General features: G+C 40.8%; 1 protein-coding gene across 4 annotated transcripts in view; it reads left to right on the forward strand.

The window, feature by feature from the left end:
* The window catches only part of UTRN (utrophin), a 380,224-nt gene that overhangs the window by 111,101 nt on the left and 256,164 nt on the right, over positions 1 to 12,959 (forward strand). For all 4 annotated transcript variants that reach the window (XM_027687304.1, XM_027687284.1, XM_027687314.1 and 1 more), the window contains 2 exons: positions 4,437 to 4,582; positions 7,462 to 7,674. In XM_027687304.1, coding sequence (XP_027543105.1) covers positions 4,437 to 4,582; positions 7,462 to 7,674 — 359 coding nt within the window. The remainder of the gene's footprint in view (positions 1 to 4,436; positions 4,583 to 7,461; positions 7,675 to 12,959) is intronic.

The following is a 12,959-nucleotide window of genomic DNA, read 5'->3' on the forward strand; positions in this document are numbered from 1 at the left end:
TATTAGGCAAGCATGGTGTTGGAAACTGCAACGATAATGGTCGACTTCTGCTAGAATTCTGTGCGGAGCAACAGTTTACCATCACCAATACTATCTTTCAGCAGAAAAATAGTCTGAAGACAACCTGGATGCACCCCAGGTCTAAGCATTGGCACCTCATTGATTATGTCTTGGTGCGACGGAGAGATGTCCGCGATGTCCTCCATACCCGCGTGATGCCCAGCGCAGAATGCCAAACAGACCATCGGCTTGTGCGCTGTAAACTCAACTTTATTCTCAAATTCAAACCCAAAAGGGGCAGTATCCCAAGGAGAAAACTCCAAGTCAACAATCTCCAATCAGCCACAGTAAGAGAAAGATTCCAGACAAACCTTCAAACTAAGCTTGATAACCATTCCACAGATTCTGCAGATTCCTCTCCTGAAACAATTTGGCATCATATTAAAAGCAGTATCCTGCAATCCTCTGAAGAATCCTTAGGGTTCTCCCTCAAGAAGAACAAGGACTGGTTTGATGATAATAATCAAGAAATCCAGGAATTGTTGAGGAAGAAGAGAACTGCCCACCAAGCACACCTTGCACTGCCATCCTGTCACGCAAGAAAAACAGCCTTTCGTCTTGCTTGCAGCAAGCTCCAACAGAAACTCCGTGACATCCAGAACAAGTGGTGGATCGATCTAGCTGCAAAAACTCAACTATGTGCAGATACAGGGGATCACAAAGGATTCTATGAGGCCCTGAAAACAGCATACGGGCCTACATACCAAGTCCAAAGCCCACTACTCAGTGCAGATGGTCAAACGCTTCTGACAGATAAAACCTCCATTCTGAATCGATGGTCTGAACACTTTCAGACTCTTTTCAGTACCAACCGTGTAGTCCAAGACTCAGCAATTCAGTCCATCACACAACAACCAGTGAAGTATGAATTGGATACTGCTCCCACTTTAGGAGAAACCCTCAAGGCCATACAGCAGGTGAAAATCGGCAAGGCAGCTGGGGTTGATGGAATCCCACCTGAAGTCTGGAAACATGGGGGCCTTGCACTCCATGCTAAATTTCATGAGCTTGTGGTGCGCTGTTGGGAACTAGGCGAACTACCTTCAGACCTTCGTGATGCAGTTATCATCACCTTGTATAAGAAGAAAGGTACTAAATCAGACTGCTCAAATTACCGTGGTATTACTCTGCTCTCCATTGCTGGCAAAATCTTGGCAAGAATACTCCTGAACAGACTAATACCTGCTATAGCAGAAGATATTCTACCTGAAAGTCAGTGTGGCTTCAGAGCCAACAGGAGCACCACAGACATGATATTTGTTCTCAGACAACTGCAAGAGAAGTGTAGGGAACAGAACAAAGGTCTCTATGTAACCTTTGTTGACCTCACCAAGGCTTTCGATACTGTGAGCAGAAAAGGTCTGTGGCAGATTTTGGAACGTTTAGGTTGTCCCCCCAAGTTCCTTAAAATGATCATCTCACTTCATGAGGATCAGCACGGCCAAGTCAGATATGGCAACTCTCTTTCTGAGCCCTTTCTAATAAAGAACGGTGTGAAACAAGGCTGCGTTCTCGCTCCTACCCTATTCACAGTCTTTTTCAGCATGATGCTCCAAAGGGCCACGGCAGACCTTGATGATCAGGACGGTATCTACATTCGATATCGTACTGATGGAAGCCTATTCAACCTAAGGCGACTGAAGGCCCATACTAAGACCCTAAACCATCTTGTCCGGGAGCTGCTTTACGCTGATGACGCCGCCCTTGTTGCCCACACAGAAGCAGCTCTGCAGCGTTTAACATCCTGCTTTGCAGATGCTGCTGAGCTCTTTGGGCTGGAAGTCAGCTTAAAGAAGACAGAAGTTTTCTATCAGCCTGCACCTCAGGAAGTCTTCCATCATCCCCACATCACCATTGGCCAGTCAGAACTCAAATCAGCCCAACAGTTTAATTACCTAGGCAGCCTCATCTCCTCGGATGGTAAGATTGACGGGGAGATAGACAATAGGTTAGCGAAGGCATATAGTGCTTTTGGAAAACTCCATAAAAGAGTATGGCGTAATAAACACTTGAAGAAAAGTACCAAGATCAGTGTTTACAGAGCCATTGTGCTGTCTACTCTTTTATATGGTTCCGAAACATGGGTCATCTACCGCCACCACCTGCGTCTCCTAGAACGCTTCCATCAACGCTGCCTCCGTACAATCCTAAACATCCACTGGTCAGATTATGTGACCAATACATCTGTTCTTGAACAGGCAGCAATCACAAGTATTGAGGCCATGTTACTGAGAACGCAACTGCGTTGGGCAGGGCAAGTCTCCAGGATGAAGGACCACCGCCTCCCTAAGATCCTGCTTTATGGTGAACTTGCCACCGGCTGCCGCAAGAGAGGAGCTCCGAAGAAAAGATACAAGGACTCCCTGAAGCAACAACTCAGCCTCGGGCATATTGATCACCATAACTGGTCCACTCTGGCCTCCAATCGGGAGGCCTGGAGACACATCATTTATAACGCTGCTGATGCTTTTGAGAAAGCACGCAGGATCACCCTTGAGGAGAAAAGACAACGCAGAAAGAATCGTGCCTTGCAGAATATACCATCTAAGGAGTCTTTCTGCTGTGTCTTTTGCAACCGGACTTGCCTCTCTCGTATTGGCCTTTTTAGCCACCAACGCGCTTGCAAGAAAAGTGGGTAGAGCCCTTCCCAAATCTTCGTTCGCGAAGCCTAGCCATGATGATGATGATGAGACTTCGACTGACAGAAGAACAGTTCCTTTCATGGAGCCTCTGAAAATTCCTTCATGGACTGCTACTCAGTCCCATCTCTATGGGCATTTTTTAATGGCAATTGTGACTCAATTTTTTGTCAGTGTGAGGCTATTTTAACTATTTTCTTCTCCTCTAGGATTTCCTGTAGTTTAGTGACAGCACACCTATCTGTTTTTTATTGAATTCTTTTTTTATCCCCTTTAAATTGATCCTGGATTTTTGAGAAAAGGAAGCTAGATAACTCTGATTCTCTCTAAAAATGTTGACTCATTTTTATGAACGGTAGGACAGTTCTGACAGTAAGCTGTTTAAAAGGTACCTGGTGAGTGAGAACAAGGGTTAGATTAATTTTTACTTGTGGTAGTAGCAAAATTGCCTAGGAATCCAAGGCCAGAGAATGTGCATACCACAGTACAGGTCTTACAGGCAAAATCCTGTTTGCAGCAGTTGTCCAAATCTGTTATTTTCATTCTGAAATGCCAGAATGAGGTGCTGTCTCCTGCCTGGGATTCCATAGAGGGCTGGCTTGAACAAATTTTGAGAAGCAGTTGAAAATTGGAAGCAGATACTTCATCCAAACTTTAATTCTCTTTTCACTCTTCCTAGATAGCGTCTCTGTTCTGACAACAGGCTAAAAGCTGCTATTTTTATATGTTGGTTGAGACCCCTGGTGGCCTAGTGGTTAGCGTGCAGGACTTTCACTGCTGCGACCACGGGTTCAAATCCCGGTCTCCTGGCCTGATGGAGGTCGTTAGCCCTGTGTGGCCATCCATCTATGAGAAGGACACTCTAAACAAACCTACGTCCTGAGGACCTCACTGCCATTGTCCAAGCTTGCTTGGCCCCGGCAGATGAACCTTAGGATTAAAGGGTGGGCTCAGTTCAGCGCAGGCTGTGTCTCACCTAAAAAATCCATTGCGCAGGCTGGAAAGGTAAAAGACCTTTCCCCAAATCTTCGTTCGCGAAGATGGGCCATTATTATTATTATTATTATTATATGTTGGTGTGTATATATATATATATACACACACACACAAAAAATGTAAAAACCCACAAAACCACAAACCCTACTATTACACTAATATGTATTTTATGTATGTCAATATGTATTTTATGTATGTCTGTGTATATATATATACATCTATCTAAATACTAGCTTATATAGTTACTATATATAGTGTGTATATTTTACTTGCTATGTACTATATTGCTGTTATATATGTTATACTTTGTTTTCTATGTATAGTAGATATCTTTGTGTATGTTTGCAGACAAATAAGAGATAGGTCTAAAACTTTTAAAAATGAGAAATACTAAATTGGGAGGGTCGAGACATGTAAATGTTAAAATACTATTGATTCCATGACTCCACTGACCCCAACAGATTTAGGTGCTTAGGTGTATAAGAAAAATTCTGAAAATAGGATAGAGTGTATAAATGTTTTTGGAGGTTTGTAATATTTCTTATTTTATTCTATATAATACATATTTGTACATTATATATATATATATATTTAATATTTTTAAAGGAAAAATATTGTTATCAGCAGAAGAGTTTTTTTAGCTCCTGGAAGGCTGATTATGTTTACATCTCCTATAACTTGTGTCCCACATCTATTTCTTTACCTTGTATTTTGTTCCATTACTCTTTTCTGTGGTACCAGAGACAGAAAGCCAGCCAAGCCAGGAGTATGTGGAGTCCCTGCAGCAGCTGAAGGACGCACTGAGCGAGCTGGAGGGGAAGCAGGAGTCCATTGCCAGTGAACTGAGTGAACCCAGTAAAGTTGAGAAGGCCCTGCAGCAGGCAAAGGTAACTCACCTTCACAGTGAAGTGAGGAATTTGCTAACTCAACTGTGGTCATCTTCTGTTCTCCTGCCTTGTTTTCAGTGGGGTAACTAATGTTGCTCAGAGGGATCTTGGTCAGGGAGGGGTGTGTGGAAGACACTTCTGGAGGTGCCTTGTTGAAAGCTGGGTTACCACAGGCTACCAAGGGACATGTCCAGCCAAGGACTGGCTATCCCTGAGCCTGCAGACTTTGCAGCTTCCCTTGCTGCCTGTGCCAGGAGACATGGTGAGAACTGAGACTGCTTAACTGGGGGAAGAGGACCTCAGACAACCTTGGTGGCTTCCCCAGGCACTCTGGTGTGCATGTATATCTTGTGCTCACCAGTCCCAAAGCAGTTGTTAAGGCCACAAAAGTATCTCTCTCCTAGAGGCTTGGTTGGATCAGGTTGGCGACCTGATCCAAGGTCTGCTCCTGTGCTGCTGAGTGTGGTTGTGAGGAAAACCAGGAGCTGGGGGCTGCCATTCCCTCCCTTGGGAGCTACCCCTGCCTGAGCTGCACCACAGCCATGCCTGTGCCTGGTCTGCCTGGGCTTGCTGTCCTGGAGAGACCATGTCCCTCCATGTGGCAGTGCAGGCTCCCTGCCTCTGCCCTTCTGCATAGGCCGTGGTGTATGGTGTGTTAATACAATACAAACCACATAGACCCAGCTAGTTTGTGGGTTCTCAGCCAAATCCTCCTTATTCAAATGAAACAACGCCTTATATACGTGGGTTCAAAGTAACATGTGACTCCCCTGACCAGTCACCAGGGGTACCTCATTACCCATGTGCATGGGAGTACATTTGGACTTCATTTCCCAGGATGCCTCATCCAGCATTTTTCCTGTAACCCGATTCTACAATGGTGTGCAACCTTGTAACCTCCCCTCCAAGCACTGGTTAAAGCCCACCCAGATGTGAGGTGCCTGCCTGCCTAAACTATCTCTGAGGGTCAACTGGTTAAAGCCATCCCACTTCATCCTGGTTGGATGTTTGGAGACAGTAACTGTGCTTCTCTGGCCTCTAGATTGCCTTTTAAAAGGAAACAGTGCTTGTGAGCCATAAAGGTAATTGATACACAAATTCTGTGGAGTAGAAACAATATTTTGTTTCCTATTGTGAGCCTATAAAGTAGAGGAAAAATCTATGGATGACAGTTGCTTTGTAAATGTCAGTTACTGGGGCAGGGTGGAGCTCTCTCCAGGGAGATAATTGTGCATCTCTAATACTTTTTCTATTTTATATTCTTTTTCCCCAAAAAACCCTATAAACAATTACTTTCATGCCCCCTTCGCCATCCCTCACTGCTTTTGTGGAATCATGCTTGATTCAGAAGAATGATTTTTTTTTTTTTTTTTTTCCCTGTGTGGTCACGTAAGAGGGGCTTTAGGTGACTCTGAAGGAGCTCTTGAGCTCTGGATGATGGGTGGGGAGAGGCCCTGTCTGATTATATCCTTATCTATTTAGAAGAAAGTGATCATTTTTAGAAGTTGTGTAAACAAAGGTGTTAGTGCTTTGGCGTTTTTGAACTAGCAGATTAAAATAAGTTTGATTCTTGTATTTTCTATTTAGCGTTGCTTCTGTATTGTTCAAAGTTGGCAGAGATTTTCTGGTCCATATGCTACCTAAATTGCAATGGCATTCAGTCTTTCAAGGCTTATCTTTTCCTGCTTCTGCCCAAATTTCACCTTCCCCTTTTCTTCAGAAAACTAATTAACCTGAAAGGACATACTATGCTAGTGTGGGAGCTTTAAGGAGTGTGACAGGAAATAGGAACAAACTGGAGATGATGGAGCTGCTTGTGGACCTTGGGATTGTTCAGCTTCTGCACTGTAGCAGGCACTGATAAGTGCTTCAGGCATAGACCCAAGGCAGGGAGGGATTTGCTCAGTCTGTGGTCCGTTGCACAGAAAGCCCTTGTTTGCTGAAACAGACATCCCTCTTCCCAGTCTCATTTCTACCTCACTCTCCTCTTAGAAGAAGTGGTATACTTTACCGGGAAAGGATAAATAGAAAGTAAATCTGAGAACATAAACTTATAAAAAAATTCTTCCTTGGTAAAAATACAGAAAAATGTATATGCACGCATTCCACATGTACACATAAAATGTATATACTAGCAAAATTAAATGAATTAAATTAATAATCCTTTCATGTGTTCATTCCAAATTTCTCCTAAGGAAATTTAAGCTGAATAACAAAAATGACCAGTTCAATGAAATGGCAGCATTTTTCATGGCTTATACCTTCAGCTGGTTTTTATTTTTATAATATTAGAGATTGTTTCTATCAGCAATACCACAGTGAATATATTCAGATTGTATCCTCCCTGTATTCCAGCTGGAAAAGTAGTTTTCAGAACTCTAGTATCTAGGGCTTTCTTTCCAGCTAGATATTGTATTTTACTTTACAGAACTTGGAAGAACACTCTCAGCCTGTTTGTTTGTTTTCTTTTAAAAAAACAAACACCTGTGGGTGGAATGAAAATACTGAGGTCCCATACACCTACATTGGCAGTTCTTTTATGATTGCAGTGTAGCATAGCCATTGCTTTTTTAACTTGCGTGACAGTATTGCACAGCACAGGAGAGATGTAGGTACCTGGGCTTGTTTAGCTACATGGCCAAGCTTTGCTATCCCTTCTGTAATCTCTGCTGCTGCACCAGTCGAACAGATGAAGATTTTTCTGCTTAAAAGGTTGTTTCAACATCTCTGCTGCAATAACTACAGTAACCAGAATATAACTCTTCACTGAATCTATGTGCTGAATCACTGCACAATGAAACTTTTGAAGTACTTGCATTTGTACGTGTGTACCTGTTGTATGGCTAATACTGGAAGGACACATTTTTTCTTTTTTGTAGGCACTTTGTGAGACACTGGAAGCCCAGAAGCCCAGGGTAGATAAACTTGCTGAAGAAACAAAAGCTTTGGAGAAACATGCTGCTCCGGATATAAAAAACATCTATGCTCAGGAGTTCAAGCATCTGCAGGGACACTGGGACAAGTTAAAGCTCAAAATTTCCAAAGATGTTAAACTACTGGAGGGAATTACATCCAAGTTGAGAATATTTGAGGTAAAATGAAAGGAATATTTTTGTTACATAATGTTAAATAACTCAGTTGCTTTAGAGACCTTTCTTTGTCTGTGTTCTTGCAGGAGTCAAGATGATACTGTTTGAGAAGTGAAATGGTGGTGAGCCACTAGTCTGACAGAGGCCGAAAGCATTTGTAGTGTATTTGTAGCAGAGTAGAAGTGGACTTTTAATGTGCCCAGGATATTATCTTCTAACAACAATACTTTTCACATAAAATTAGTGTCTCCCTCTTTCAATACCAGAAGCAAAGGTTATGCTAAAGTCAAGGGTATGTCAGCTGTGCTTGTTGGTCCCAGCAGTGGCAGATGTGTTCTATTGTGGTTGGTGTTGGATGCCTTACTAGTTTGTCATCTATAATTGTAATCCATACTTGCTACAGAAAACCTGCTCCTTCAAGTGGTGTTTTGGTCAACAGTAATAAAGAGTTAGTGCAGCCTGTTAAAAAAGGAAGTAAAGAAAATGATATTTGCAAGTTTTCCCTTTCCAAATGATGACCTCTGAAGTGTCAGGAAGGATAGTTAAAGAATTAAGGTTAACCAGCACTCTTACATATATATACATACATATATGTACACACGCGCACGCACGCACATATATATGAATGACAGAAAATCCCACTGCTTTAAAAATGAAGGGATGGAAAGCAAGGGTACATAGATGCTTAACCCATTGACAACAAGGGGAGTCATGAGTGCTTAAGTAACTTAACTGAATTGGACTCAGTATCTACTGGTTAGATTGATTTCTTTGTGTTTGCTTAAACTCCTTTCTTTAGACTATTTGTATTCTTGTGGGGAGAGGAAGAAAAAAAATAAGGAAAATATGTATATGAATATAAATGAAAATGTATTGTGATCTAGCCCATGATGATATTGCTGTGAGCCAGAAGTTAAATAGGCACTAACCATTCTTCACTATCAGCTTGAAAGTATAAGCTCATCACAGCAGTATAAAAGCCCAAATACAGTGCCATTGTTTTTCCCTAGAGTATTGTTTAACTAGGCTTTAAGTTTCATATTATTTTCCTTTTCATATTGCATTTTAAAATTCAAAAATCAAGAAGGTGCTTTAGAGATCCTCTTATGAGGAAAGCACATTAGCTATCAAATAAGTATTTTCACATCCATTAAACATATCTTAGTGTGTGGATTTATTTGCATTCTTTTTAAGAGAAGATATATCACACAATTTATAAACATAAACAACTGTCTGTGCACCCTCTTCAGGACATTGGTACCATGCTTGCACACCACTACCTTTCCTTAAAAGTTTCTTTCAATCTTGTTCTCGTTCTCTCTGAAGCAGCAGATGATTCCTTTATTTGATAGTTGATTCAGATTTCAGTTTGATAGTGGGTTTTATTATTTTCATTTTTCTTTTATTTTAAGCCAGACAGGATCTTTAATGACTAGTACAGACGTGTTTAAACTGAAATTTATATTACGAAGGCCAGGTAACTGACTTGCACGATGTTTCAGTGAAAGTTGGACAAGCCGTTGCTGATTATGGTTCAGAAGTAGTAAAAGCCTCAATCCCATTAAAGGTTTTACTTGATGGAAAAAAATGCTGGAGGGAATAACTTGATCATGCTTGTAAAGTGTTATTCACTAATTATTTATTTCAGGACTTGAGCTGCTCCCAGCAGTGTGTGTATGTGATCTGTGTGTATGAATAGCATAGATATGGTAGTCCAGTCTGGACTAGTGGACTTGTAAATAGAAGCCACAAACCAACTTATGAATAGGAAGGGGAATTGTAGGCTTTTAGAGGGAAAAAGTGTGTTTAATTTGTTAGGCTGTACTACCTGAAGCATAAACGTAAAAGCTGTCCCTGTCCCCAGCCCCCTCTGCCATAAATGTATTCAGAAACATGTATATTTGTGCTTCTACTTTTAGTCTGGCTCCTTCAGACTCATCCTTCAGTAGCTGCTTGCAGCAGTCTGGGATGATGTGGGGCTGTGGAGCAGCTGGTGCCGCTGGTCAGCAGGAGCTGACAGCCCAGAGTGAGGTGGTTTGTAACTTCTGAGGCTTAGCCAAGGCCTTGATGATTACTTTCCAGCAACCACTTCCTCATTCATTTTTCTCTTGACTTATGCCTAATCTGCAATATCCCACCATGTCTCATTCACTTACCATCACACTCTGGTCTTAATTATTTAGCATGACAGAGTAAATATTCTGCACGTAAGTTTGCCTCAGTGTCCTTTGTGCAACAACTTTCTATGAGTCTTATTCTTCAAATGCTTGCAGATTTGCAGTTGCCTTGATTAGCTGTAGCTACACTGTGCAAAACCTACTTAGCTCATCAGTTTGACCAGCATTTTTTCCCTCCCTTAATTTGTTGCATTTGCAGAATTCTTCTTTTTCTGCACTTGCATCTTGTTCAGTTGAGTGGTCTGTACATGCACCTACTTTCCTAAATCACAGCTTTAACTGTGTGAAGAGTGGATCTTGAAAGCTGAAATTCTTGTATTTAACTGACAGTATGCTATTGAGAGGAGGGTAAACATGTGCAGTATTAACATGGCAAGTTTTTGGTTAGTGATAAATTATTTAGTTTTTTCAGTCAAAGGTGAAGCATCCTGTTCTCCATAGCTGTCCAGAGTGATATTGGTACCATATACCGTGTATATGAAGCACTCACTGATGAAGGATACAGATTTTCATGCCCATGTGACTTTTGAATTGCAATGGAGAGCAGAGCATTGAAGCAGTGCACTGTTTTTTGTATAGATCTGAGAACAGAATTTACTCTCCAGTAAGATGTTAAAAAATTTTCCTGTTGCTGTAGAAGGAAGTACAGAAACTGAAAAAGAAATTATAGCAGAAGACAATTATTAAATACTTGTTTTATTAATATTTGCTTTGTTAATATTAAATTATTATTCTTAATTGAAAATGAAAGAAATACATATTGATGCTGTCTGTAGAAATATGGGGCTTACATTGGGGGCGTTTTCTTATGAATGATATTTTTAAGTACGCACTTCCTCTGTTTTCCAAATGTTTCATAGAGCTAGCAGTGGATGAACAGTCATGTTACATACTCTGATTTTTTCCTTTTGAAGGAGTGGTTCTAATCTATACAGAGATTTTTGTGGTCTGGCACTGTATAAATAAAAATGAGCATGTGGAATGAGTTTAATAAAAATTCTGTGTACCACATTGAACAGACCAGGACATAACTTGTACTGCAAGAAAGATTGCTATGTGGTCCTGGTGCAAACACCGAATTGGTCAGTAACACTGATACCAGAGACACAAGATCAGTTTGGAGAATGGCTGGGCAGTACCTCCTTGGTTAAGAGAGAACTTGAAGCATCCTGCTATTAAAGGGGAAAAAAAAATTAAGTGGGGGAGAAAAGAAAAATAAATAAAAAAGGAATAAGTGAATGTCAGCCCTTGGAGAACATGTGGTTGTGTGCAACTAGATGCAAGTGTTAGTTTATTTTTAATGTTTCTTTTTTTTCCTAATTCACCTTTAAAAATGGACATTTCCCAAAACAGCACTCCTTACATTTAGGTTTTTGAAAAGAAACAATGTCAATATTCTTGTTTTAACAGTGAGCAGACAGATGAACAATGCTTAAAATGTCCTTGTTAGTCTGATGAGCAAGTCGGTGGCAGATCTGGCTGTGAGTCCTGCTGCTTAGGTGGCTCTTCTGTTATTTGTGATGTGATAGGGGCTCCCCTAAGCTGACAACACATCCCTTAGTGACATGATTTGGGAGTGATGTTTTACTAGCAGACTGTATTACTCATGAGATGGGAAAAGTAGACAAGGCTCATATTATCAGTTTTGCATCTTGTATTTTCTAGAAGAAGTTTTCTGTGTCTTGCATTCTGTGTTATTGTACCTGGAATAATGAATGACTTTCTGCGTCTTTGATTATGTATCACCTTCAGATCTTTTAAATTCGCTACATGGCTGTACATCGTGGTTTTTCTAAGAATGAACGAGTTAAAATTCAACACATTTGATCTTCATTCCTTCCTGAAATAAGTTTTAAAAACTGGTCCTGGAGAAGTGAAGGCTCTGGGGAGACCTTATAGCAGCCTTCCATTATCTAAAGGGTGCCTGCAAGAGAGCCGAAGGAGAACTTTTTACAAGGGCATGTAGGGATAGGACAAGGGGTAAGGGCTCTAAACTGAAAGAGGGTAGGTTTAGATTGGGTATTAGGAAGAAATTCTTTACTGTGAGGGCGGTGAGGCACTGGAACAGGTTGCCAAGAGAAGCTGTGGATGCCTCATCTATGGGAGTGCTCAGGGCCTGTTTGGATGGGGCTTTGAGCAACATGGTCTAGTGTAAGATGACCCTGCCTGTGGCAGGTGGGTTGGAACGGGACAATCTTTAAGGTCCCTTCCAACCCAAACCATTCTATGATGTGGATGTTCATGTCTAAAAATTGTGAACATCAACAGTCTACACTAGTTATTTGACCATTGATAATTATTTACCTGTGCAATGAAGGAGCATTTATTTAATGAAAATTCTGTAGGCTTGACTTATGATTCAGCAAATTATTTAAATGTGTGTCTAACTTTGAGTAATCCCACTTAATTCACTTCAGCTACTTATGTAAATATCTTATAGTAAGAAAGCTAAATTAGTTATGTGCTAAAATGCCTTGTCAAATGGCAGCCTTTATAAATATGTATTTTTTTACATTAAGCCATGGTTCACTGTTAAGCCTCTTGGGGTCTGTTTTCTGGAAAATGATGTTCAGGCTAATCAGCTGCAGGAAATTCCCCCAAAAGGAAAAGGAATGAAGAAAATGTCATGACTTTGACCTCTAATGGTAGCATTTGCTAAAAATAAACATGAACTTAGTCTAATGGTTTTTCATTAATGCAGACATTTTTTGAGAAGCAATGGGTAATGTATTGATCTTGAAAAAACTGTTAGTACGAGATTTTTAAGAAAACAAAGTGTATGCTTTCATCCTCAGTGACATGCAGAGTAGAAGGTGAAGCTGATGAGCTTGACTTGGCTTCTTAATAACAGTTCTGTATGATAATGATTGTGTCAGGATAAAGAGATGCCATCTATTGAAAAACTCCAAACAGTCCAAAAATGTTGATTAGAAGAAGTCTAACTATATTATTTAAAAATGGCAAAATGGCAACCACATAATTTGATTAAGACAAGGAAAAACTCTCTTTGTGCTTTAAGTTTGCGTTGGTTTTGTTTGTAAGCACGATTTGGAACATCCACAATTGTGTGGGCAGGAGATAGTGCTTCTGACTCCCACCCTCCCTACCTTA

This window comes from Neopelma chrysocephalum, unplaced genomic scaffold (assembly GCF_003984885.1).
Source record: "Neopelma chrysocephalum unplaced genomic scaffold, ASM398488v2 Primary Assembly neopelma1_23, whole genome shotgun sequence".
Taxonomy (NCBI): Eukaryota; Metazoa; Chordata; class Aves; order Passeriformes; family Pipridae; genus Neopelma; species Neopelma chrysocephalum.